The 11,736-nt window shown below is 37.4% G+C and overlaps 1 protein-coding gene across 3 annotated transcripts in view; it reads right to left on the reverse strand.

The window, feature by feature from the left end:
- Positions 1-11,487, reverse strand: part of YAF2 (YY1 associated factor 2) — a 74,699-nt gene extending 63,212 nt beyond the window's left edge. The window contains exons 1-3 of one of the 3 annotated variants that reach the window (XM_081060795.1): positions 11,108-11,317; positions 10,544-10,669; positions 7,498-8,894 (exon numbers count right to left, since the gene is read on the reverse strand). In XM_081060795.1, the coding sequence (XP_080916921.1) occupies positions 8,693-8,894; positions 10,544-10,669; positions 11,108-11,133 (354 nt within the window). In that variant the 5' untranslated portion in view covers positions 11,134-11,317 and the 3' untranslated portion in view covers positions 7,498-8,692. Of the gene's footprint in view, positions 1-7,497; positions 8,895-10,543; positions 10,670-11,107 lie in introns of those variants that run through there. The other 2 variants (XM_081060794.1, XM_081060793.1) reach the window with 2 other exon arrangements.
- Positions 11,488-11,736: the final 249 nt, after the last annotated feature.

The following is an 11,736-nucleotide window of genomic DNA, read 5'->3' on the forward strand; positions in this document are numbered from 1 at the left end:
GCTAGCTACTGACCTTGAACAAGTCACAGTCTTTCCAGGCCTGTTTCTTATTTGCCAAGAGGATACTAGGCTACAACCACGAGTTCCAACAAATGGAGAAGACCTCACCAACCAGACTGCTATGTGTTCAACCTGGAAACGCCAGTACCACAAGAATCCTCCAAACTGGATTTTTAGGGAAAATCCTAAACAAGGGTTTGTAAACCGATTTCAAAAGTTTTAACAGGAAGATAAAAAATGAAAAAAAACAAAAAAGCAAAACAAAGGAAAAATGTTTTAATGCGAACATCTCTACCAGAAAACCCTTCAAGATCTTCCCTCTGAAGACTACCTTATCCCTCTACCATTAAGGTTTCCAGTAATAAAAACTAGCCTGTCTTCAGAAAAATGACTAAATATTATGGAAGCTCTTAAAAGGTTCCTTCCAGTTCTAAAATTCTCAGTAATTCTGCAATTTTCCATAGTAAACAATACTACAGAATGAAGCGCCTACTAATTATATCAAAAGGTAGAGATTGTAACAAACATGAAAGCCAATAAACAAAACATTGTAGGGTGTTCAATAAATATTTATTAAATGAATAATTTACAAAATCACTGTGACATATTTTATACACTTGTATTACCACTAAAATTACAATCTACAAAAGATGTTTATTTAAGGACAATTTGTCTTTCAAAAGAAAAAAAACAGAAAACCAAGATTTCATTAAATCCTTGAATAAAAACTTTATACGGCACAAAACGCTAATCTTTCTACCAAACTATGCTAGCCCTGTATCTAACCTTGAGGGAAAGAGGAATAAGCAAAGAAACCTTTTACCCAAATAGTTTTATAAACATCTTTATTTGAGATGTAATGGTGAAAAGATCAAACAACCTGATTTTCAACTGAGGTTCTAACACTAAGTCTATGACTAAATGACAGACTTCCTTTCCTTCATGTAGGGTGTTCCGATGAGTAAATGAATGGATATACTACAGAAAAGCATTCTGAATACAGCACAGCACTACAAGAATGATAGTTTAAAGATATTGCTTTTACTGAATTCTTACCCCCAGAAACCACCAATACTAACTAAAAATTAGTTCGGCAGCAATAAATGATAAAGAGTCTTTCAAATACATACTGTACTTAACAGTAATGGCGACCATTTAGTGAGCACTTACTATGTGTCAGCTACTATGAAAAGGGCTTTACAGAAATAAACTCATTTAATATTTTCAGTAATATTTTTTAATGAAGAGAAACAAACTGAGTAGCATACTGAAGATCATTGTCAATATAACCAATAAGATAGTTGAATAAACAGACATTAAATTTAATAATGAAGTCCTATTACAAAACTATCTTATTCTCAAAAAAGGTAGTTTCTGAGATGAGTAATTACCAAATATATATAAATTTAATAGTCTATATCATCCTATGTAAATTTCATAGGCAAGTAATCATTTTAGTCATCTGAAATCTTACTTCAATTATACAACTATTATCTTAAACACAGTAGTTTTTTTAAAAGCATAAATATCTATACACACACATATATTAGATTGGTGCAAAAGTAATTGCGGTTTAAAAGGTTAAAAATAACTGCCAAAACCACAATTACTTTTGCACCAACCTAATACAATGAGAGAAAGAGAAGGTTTTACCCAGCAATGAAGTAGCACCTTCATTTGGCTGAAATTTCTTAGGAGAAAGGTAATCCATCAAATTAGAAACTGGTCATGATGTTAAAGCACATTTTATCAAATTGCTTTACTAATAATGGCCACAGCAATAACTGATTTCATACTTAATCTGAGAATAGGACTTCTCCAAAAACTAGGACTATGCTGAAAAATTAATTTTAAACTCCTTCTGTTTACTCATTAGCAAATATTATCTATTTTCTTTGCTAGAATCCAACCTTTCAGAAGGCTGGAACTGGGTCTCATGCACAGTTCTATAATCCTGGTATAATTCCTGCCATATAGTATGTGTCCAATAAGCATTTGCAGAATTCCAGCATTTTGTTCACTATCATTTACTTCCAGTAATTCACATATGTATACAGAAGGTTCTTTTCCAAATAATGACTTACACAACCTGTATTAGAATTTCAACTTTTTCAAAGCTTATTTAAAAAAATTAAAAAATAACTTTTCTCTAATACCTATATTCCTCTTTTAACAAACCTTTATTAAACACCTGTTACTTCTCTGGCATTTTGTCAAGCATCTTCAAAAAAGATAAAGCAAAACTCGTATTTCCCTTAGAAACCGACAGAATGACATGTGAGTAATGCATACATGTAACAGAGCTATAGTATGCTAAATGATGTAATAAGGTTAAGCATCATGAATTGATTGATGGAAAACGAATAGTTACTCTCACAGCATTAACTAAAGAGCCATCCTCAATACTCTGGTTAATTTGTCCTCTGAGAGAATATTCAATTTCATGAGAAAGACACAAATCGACATTGGATTTATGAGGAAATGCTGAAGCTAGATGGAGAACACCGAATGCACAAAAGACACACAAAAGTCAAGTTTGGGATGGGCCTAGGAGAATATCACAGGAAAAAGACATGCTAGCTGGGTCTTGAAAAATAAGCAGTTAAGTAGGCAGGAAAAATGATAACGAAATTCAAGAACGATATTGGCAACTAATCCTGGTAGCCTGACTCTGGACAACTGGCCACAATAAAGACTCTGGACAATTCCTACATGATGAGGGAAAATTCCATTATTTTTTTAATATCTGCCTAATTTCTATAGTTGTTAGATGTCTGCTAATTTGTAGAACTGATCTAGCTTTAAAAGTAACAAGTTCAGAGATAAAACAACACTATTTCAATCGTAAGATTAAAAGTTGATTCCATTTTAATAATTAAATAATTCATTCCATTAATTTAAACTCAGTACAGTTCAAATGCAAAATCTGAATTCTGAAGTATTTTTCAATTAAACAATCTCAAATACCACAAATCTAAGTTTATTTAGTTTTAGTTTTTATATATTTTATATTTTGATAGGCCCTTAATGTCAACAATCTTAACTTTAAAAATTATTCAACAGAGAACTTCTAATTTAATCGAGATATAAAATATATTTCATAATATGCTGTACTCTTTCATGACTTCGGTAGTTTACTTTAATCAAGAAACACTTCTCACTTTTAACTATACTATGTAAATTCCAATAACCTGAATAACAAGACCTAAATAAGTGGTTGTAAATGAGATAGTAAAAATAAACATTAAACTTCCCAAAGTTACACCTTAAAATGCCTTAAAATTGTATTCATATACATTATCTTTTAAATAATGTTAATACATGAAACTAATATGTTAGATGTCAATAAAAAAAATGATAAAGCGAAAAAATGTTCCAAAATTGAGAGGAACGTCATATTTTCTTTCACACATACAGTTTTTTAAAAATATATGACATGAAGAAATAAAAATAAATATGGTAATAGAAAAAAATATGACGTGCTGTGTTCTTTAATGATGTTCTTATTTAATCATCAAAATAGTAAATAAGATTTTTATAAAACATTGTGCTATAACATTATTGTGCTATAAAAACACTATTCCTATTTTCAAAGATAAAGAAACTAAAACTCAGGGTCACTCATCTCAGTTACTAGTCTTAACTGTAAAATTTGTGCTTTTAATCAACATCACAGCATAACACAGCATCAAAATATAAAGCAAAATTGTGAAAAAAATTAATATATACCTACAAATTATGGACAAAATAGTCTGATAATATTTTTACAAACATAGATTTAAAAGTTATTGGAAAAGCAATACCAGGTGTCAAACAGCAGTAGTCAAATTAGAAAGAAAAAAAAAACATCAACTGAAAAAGTTTAAATGTCTACAATGTTCCATGTACTTTAGCCTCTAGGGATACCAAAGTGAGTAAGGCAGTCCCTGCGTGGTAGGACCAAGAAAACATCTAGACAATTATACTACTACAACATGGCGATTCTCTAGGTATAATTACACATACATAGATAGATTAAATTAATATAATAATTGGAGGGAGGGGTTGAAATGAAGCTGCGAAGGTAGTTTAGGGATAACTATAGCCTTGAATACCATGATCAGGAACTCAACCTTTATTCAGGAATTACTATAAAGTCTCTTTTTTTTTTTTTTTTTAATTCAGGGACTAACAAGAACACATAGGTTTCAAAAACATATTGAAGATAATAACTGTAGCAGCGTTCTGAAGAGACCAACTTGTCCAAAAACTCATGAGAGAAATGATGTGTGCTTCTAAACTATAGTTACATAAACTGGAAAAAGAACAGATTTGATAGATAATCCAGAGAAAGACTGGACATGAGGGATGATGATGATGAGTTAGAATCAAAGTGGAGACAACGACAGTTTCTAGCTTAGGTCCCAGAAAATTTATGCCACATACAAAGAAAACAAGCCAAGTTTGATTAGGCTGAAATTGATTTCAGAGAGTACAAAGAAAACCAGGAAAAAGTAGTGTTACAGATGTCAGGGAAGAATTTCAATTTAAAAAAAAAAGGCATACCAACATCAAATACTGTAGGGATGACAGAAAGAAGACTGACATTAGGCCACTGAGTTTAACAACTAGGTCACTAGGTTATCAAAGAGATCTTACTCAACAAGGGATAAAGGAAAGGAAAAGAATGCTGAAGTAAATCTGTTGTACGTAAAAACCCAAGTTAGTAAAACTCTAGATCAGCAGTTCATACACTTTCTGGTCTCAGGATCTCTTTACTCTCAAAAGACCTTTTGTTTAGGTACGTCTTATCTGTCAAGAAATAAATTACTATATTAGAAATAAAAACAGAAAAAACTAACATTAAAAACTAACAAAAGTATATCACATGTTAATATAAATAACATATTTCTACAAAAAAAAAACTTGTGTTTTCCAAAACAAAGACAATTTTGTGTGAACAGTGGCACTTGTATATTTTTGCAAACCTCCAACACTCGGCTTAATAGAAGACATCTAGATTATCATATCTACTTCTGCATTCAATTTGTTACAACATGATGTTTTGGTTCAAGAATATGAAATCTGGACTTCCACAAATATGCAGTTGAAAAATGGAGAAGTATTTTAATACCCTTTTCAGATAATTGTGGATATTATTCATTGATATTACATTAAAAACATTAGTTGTTTCTCAAAGGTGAGGTGCATATGAAATCTGAACTCATATCAACAAAGTTTTCAGTGTTCCCTTAAAATTCATTGGTTTATTTTGTACTTTGAATGGATTATCCAGCATGGTTTTATAATATCATACATTGGTTATTGGGAAATACTGGGTGACTGAGTTATGGAGATCTTCCAAATATTAACAAATTTCATGATAAAATGTCAAACTATGTTCATTGATATCACTGCATGATCTCATCTTTAAAGTACTTGGAAGCTCCTAAACTTAACTGTAGTGGTTACAAGTTTTCAAAAATTTTCAGTTGAAAGTTTCTAATTTTCAGTTTCTAATTTTCACTTGAAAGCTCAATTTTTATCCTTGGCAACAAATACTATCAACTGTTTTCCTTGAAGTGACAGGCTCACAGTGTTCATTTTCGAGAAAATATCTGCTAAATATCCTAGTCTGAATAACCATAGTTTGCCAGGCATTCTTTCAAGTAAAAAATTATATTCTATGAAAAAAAGCAGCTAGTTCTGCTTGCAACTCAAACTACACAGATACGTTCCGTTAAATCAGCCACTGCACTTTGGTATGCAGCCAAAGTACTTTGCATATACTTCCCAGTTCATGAGACAGAATATTGAAAAAACACGAGACTTCATAAAATTAGTAACTTACCGCTTCATCAAAGATATCCTTAAGTGAAACTGACGTTCTTGTTATTGCACACGCATGGTGGTGAGGATCACAATGAGCATCACAATTTAGTGCCATGTTTTGATTCAGACTAAGAGGCCAGCAGTTCTACCCACTATTGACTCAGCACCATCATGGCAAGTGTTAACACAGTGAAAAAGACAAATACCATCTTAGTATGATTAGGAGAATAGTTGGACCCTCACAGACTCCCTAAAACGGTCTCAGGGATCCCCAGGGTTCCTCAGATAACACTTTGGAAACCACTACTCTAAACTATCCAAACACTAATCATTTTCAAAATTTCTCTGTAAACAACGAACCTGTGTAACCACTCTAACCTAAGATTATAGGGAGGAAAACCAACCAACCCCCTAGAATAAGGAGTCTCTGAACAACTGTGTGGTAGCTGGAAAGGCTCCTCAGACACAGACAGGGGAGGGAAGCTCAGGACCTGTGCGTATCTGAAAAACAGACTGACTTAGATGGTCCTCAATTTTTCTCCCATTCCCACAGAAGTCTAGGAGAATCTGTGGCAAACCTCAATTTAGAAAATAGAAAGCACATATGACAAGACAACAATGATACGGAAAAGATTTTTATCAGATGATAACTAGTTTGTTTCTTCAAAATGTGAGTTTTATGCAGTTTATTCCCATTTTATAGAACATGAAATAATTCATTCTTTTTTATCAATAATCAGATCCTAACCATAATACTGTGTTCAGTTATAAACTCTAATTTTTTTTTAAACTCTAATTTTTTAACGAGAAAATATTACCTCTTCAGCTCACACATAAAGATTTACTAATACTACCTGACTCATGTACAGAATTTGGTACAATTCAAAGTGTCTCTAATTTGACAAAATCATAAAATTTTAAAGAAGAAACGAAGAAATATCTATTTTGCTCACCACTGTATGACCAGTACTTAGCTCAGTCAGCCCTTAATAAGATGATGAATAAACATTGAATAATGAATATTGAAGTGGCTGAAATGAGATAAGAACTCAGGTCACTAGACTCCTAGTACAACGCCTAGTGCTCTTCTTACTAGCTGAAATCTTTTCATTGTTGTCTCAAATAATCTGAAGAAACTATTACAATTTACTGTTACAAGACACAACATGACCTGTTACACTTGAAATTGCCTTGAAAGCCTGCAATGGACTAGGCATTTTATAGGTTCTCATTTAGATCAGTTAACCATTATCATTTTTAATATTTGCTACCTGAATTAAATAGTAATGTCCATTGCTACCATGTTTCCCTGAAAATAAGACCTAGCCAGACAATCAGCTCTAATGAGTCTTTTGCAGCAAAAATTAATATAAGACCCAGTATTATATTATATTATTTTTATACCTGATCTTACATTAAGTTTTGCTCCAAAAGACGCATTAGAGCTGATTGTCTGGCTAGGTCTTATTTTTGGGGAAACAGGGTATATGAAAAAGTGGCAATAAGATACTAGTTTAACTCAATCATCATACATTGACTATACTACCCTCATGTATGCACTATACTAAACATTTCATTTTCTGATGATTTAGAATGGTTTTTAATTTCTTAAAGTTTCTTCAGTTCATATTTGAAGACATTACTATCTTATAAAAACTTGAGATATAAAGACAGAGACTATGTAGTAACTTTGATATCAATTTATAACAATAGACTTTTGTTTTTCAAATTTTTTCTGTCGGTTTGACATTCATCATTTTTCACTCACAAAAGCACAGTGTAGAAAACCTCAGGTACATGAACTATCTATTTAGTTTCTAGGTAATAAAAAGAGATTGATCAAATTTAAGCTAATCAAGGCCAGCAAGTACAAAACAAGCTCAATCATAGAAATGACTTAGAAAATATAATTTATCAATTTAAAAATTGAAGCTACCTCAAATCATGTTCATTTTTTAAATACTGCTATGAACATAACCTCATTTCATGCCATACAAAATTATTCTGCAGAAAAATATGACCTACCAATGATAAAGCCAAAGGAAATGGTGGTCTTCTGTTGCAATATAAAGGATTTGAGCTAGATATTCTTTAAAGAAAAAATTGTCACTAAAGACTTTAAAGGGAGACCACGGACTCCATCTTCTCTAGAGGCTTAAAAAGAAAATACCTTTCAAATGTGTGGGATGGCTTAGATTCGGCCTCACATTTGGTGACAAAGAATCAGTTCAAAGGTCATTCTGACCCAAGGGATTCAAGTCCAGTCTGTCCTCATGCAAACAAGTCATTAGCAAACTGCATCTCTCTGCTCCACAGCTATCCAGTCCCTGCTTTAGCGATCACCAACCTTATGCTTGAAATTACCTTAACTGCCAATTAACATGTCAACTGTAGAGAATTATTTCTTCCAACTACTGAAACTTTTGCTTCTCAATAGTGTTCTGCAGTCCTTTAATCTTGTTTTTCTAGCATTACCAGAAAGAGAGCAATATTTTGTGGTACAATCAACATCTGCCTTATTAACAATGCCCTGTTCCATTGTTCCATCCAAACATGGATTCCACTCTGAATTTCAGAAACAGCGGTATGAAAATAACAGATAACAGAGAAATTAGAGCTCTTAGGTTTAATTCATGGCCAAAATCAAAAGAGAAGTGACAATTCAGAGAGAGGAAGGAAGAAGCTGAGAGGGTCGTAGTGTAGAACACTTACTTTTAGGAACAGAGTGTCCCTTAGACTTCTGGTGAGTTGCCCAGAGCCTCTTCAGTTTCAATCCAAATGACAATGCTTCTCTGAGTCCTCCTCAAGTAATCCACTAAAAACTGGATCTACAAGAGCTCAGATGTACTGGTAAAAAATGTCAGGGGCCCCCATGGGGGCCTCAAGCCTCTTTTAAACTAGGCCCACTTCTCTGTCCTGGGCCAACTCCCCTGTGCACTATATTCCTTCTTCTTCCAGATGCCAGGTATTCGGCCTGTTTCTTCTCTTCTGAGCTGCCACCACCTACTCTATTTCTCAGGGTTCCTCTAACCCCAAGACTGGCTGTGGAGTAGGACACCAGCTTCCCCCCTTCCTTGCTGTCCCTGCAAATAAACATACAGGCTCTTCTAGTTTCAGTATTTTTCTAATGGCTACAAGAAAATAGAGGGAACAACAAAAAGCAACAATATTGTACCAGAGATTAAGATTATAACAATTGTCTCCACTTTAAAGTTCCTGCCTCCAAAAACCAAATTTTCTCAAAATTGCTTATTGAGCATTTTAAAAAGTACAAAATACTAACATAGAAATACAAATATAATCTAAACCAAATCCAACCTTATATAGACATAAAGATATAAAGATATTCTACTTTTCAAAATACTTAAATCACGGGTCCAAAATTAGTTACCACATTCATGTTAGCAAATAGGTGCTTTTTTTTAAGAGTATTCTATTACAGTCCCCTGAGTTTTGTAGATGTTTGAAAGTTCTCTTTTTAAAGGATACCATAAAAAATGCTCAATATATTTTATCCAACATAAATGGGAATTAATGTACAAAAACCGTATTAAGATTTACAAAAAGACAGGGATGTCAAAAGCAGCTGGCTTCACTAAACAATTCTTAAAATTTTAAAATACTGCCAACCATTTCTGTCTCTACATTTAAATTTTTTAATGGAACGCTTTAAATGGTGTTTAAAAATCTGGATATTTCATTTTTAGAAATCTAACTTCTGAATATATAAATCAATATATAAATATCGTGGAGGCCTTTTTTAAAACAACAGTATTATATCCCATTAGTATACTTATACTCTTGTGATAATTTAGTTTCTAACAGACTTTGTAATATCAAAATATGTGTTATCTAAATATTAGTCTATGAATTACAGGATTATAACGAATTAATTTAAAGCCTACCCTCCTATAAAGGTGAAAGAAGTCTATAACTAAGTGCTGGCAGATCAAGAATGTCACTGACTGAATTTCCTGGATGATTTTCTTTATCCACTTAATTCACTTAAGTGGTTTTTTAAAAGACTGAGTTATTATACTGTAAGCTTACAATAAAGACTGAAAATAGGCAGAGATCATTTAATCTCATTTGTATAGTCTAATAGATTACCGTTTGACCAAACTAAAGATATTCAGACACTTTCCGTAAAAATACGTCCCCGTGACTGGGCTCACCACCAACTTTTATAAAATACTAGAGAATTGTAAAAAAAAAAAAAAAACACTAAACAAAACCTTGATCTGACCCGTGCAAACGTCTATATAAAAAAGGGAAGTTAATTCCATTGTGTATTCTATAATCAGATACTTTTCTTTCTGAGGAACGTAATTAAATTACATCTTTTGCTCCTAAAGAGGATTTCATGGTTTTTTCTTTTGATTCCTGCACACTAACACAACAATGCAGCCAACATTATTATATCCGGAATGGAGGGGAGGAGGATGGCATTACACCCAGCGATACGAATTAAATCGCAGCAGCTAATGCCCTCCTTAAATTATTTATTCTCTCTTGGCAGCAAAAAACGTTACAGCCTCTTCAATTACTCCTCACCGCACACCATCGCTTGGGTCGCGACCAACCTGACCCAATTCCTATCGCGGCCACCACCTCAGTCTCGCCTCCTCCCGCCGGGTCCGCAAGTGTCACGCGAGGTGGCGGCAGCCGCAGGGGCGTCCTCTGCGCTGCGACCCGGCTGGCCAGAAGCACGCGAGGCAGGCCCGGGACTCACCGGGTGGAGGTGCCCTTCCGCACATCGCACATCATGCACTTGAAGGCCTCGGCGCTGTTCCGGAAGGTGCAGACGCTACAGTCCCAGTAACCCTCATCCGAGGACGGCTTCGGCTGCCGCTTCGGCCTGCAGAACACAACCCGGACACGACGTCGCGCGGGGTCACCAGCAGGCCGCGCCCAGCGCCCGGGCCCCGCGGTCGCCCGCACCCCGACCCCCGACCCAATTCCGCGAACCCCACCCCCCCACCCCCGCGGGCCCCGGACCTGCCGCGCTCCGGCTCGGAGGGGGAGGGGAAATAAAGAAGGGGGAAGGCGCGAGCGCGGCCGCAATTGTCGCGGCCGCGGCCGCTGTGACACCGGGACTGCCGCTCCGGCCGCCGCCATCTCGGCTCCATTGTGGGGCGGCCGGCGCCGGCCCTTCACGCGGCAGCGCTCGCGCAGCAGCGGCGCCGCCCCCGTTCTCGCCCTGCTGCCCCGGCGGCGAACCAGGCGGCCGCCCGAAGCCCGACGCGAGGGCCCCGCCGCCTGCACAGTCCGGGCCCGAGGGCCCGGGCGCTGTTACCTGGTGGGGCTCTTCTTGTCTCCCATGGCTTGGCTACAGACGCACGCCGAGAGTCGCCGCCGCGGCCGCTCTGTTTGTCAATAAGGAGGATAATAAGCCGGGCGGAAGCGGGCGGGGGAGGCGGGAGGGGGCGGGGAAGGCCGCACCGCCGAGCTCCGGAGCCGCCGCCGGATCCCACGCAGCCTCCAGCTGTCGGGGAAACTCCTGCCTGGGCGCACGTGACCCGCGCCGGCCAACCAGCGGCCGCGCCGGAGACTTCAAACGCGGCCAGCGCGGCCCAGCACCCGCCGCGAGTTCGCGGGCGGGCGGCGTGGGGGTGCAGCTGCAGCCTCCGGCGCCTCAGCCACCGCCTCTCCGCCGCGTTTTCCCCGCCTGCCCTCGGCGGCCCGGGCTGACGGGGGCTGCCACGCGCTCCGGGCTCCTCTGTGTGTCCCTCTGGCTGGCGGGGGATGCTCAGTCACCCCACGGGAAGCCTGGTCCAACGTGGGGCCGGCGTTCGGAGGTCAGCCCAGCTCCGGACGAGCGTGCCCGGCTGCGGTCTCCAGGTAGCACCGCTTTCCCAGGCTCGGCCGTCCTTGGCTATTCAGCCTCAGCCCGGATACCTGGGGGGAGTCAGGGATCCACACTGA

Source organism: Rhinolophus hipposideros (genome assembly GCF_964194185.1).
Source record: "Rhinolophus hipposideros genome assembly, chromosome: 9".
Classification (NCBI taxonomy): Eukaryota; Metazoa; Chordata; class Mammalia; order Chiroptera; family Rhinolophidae; genus Rhinolophus; species Rhinolophus hipposideros.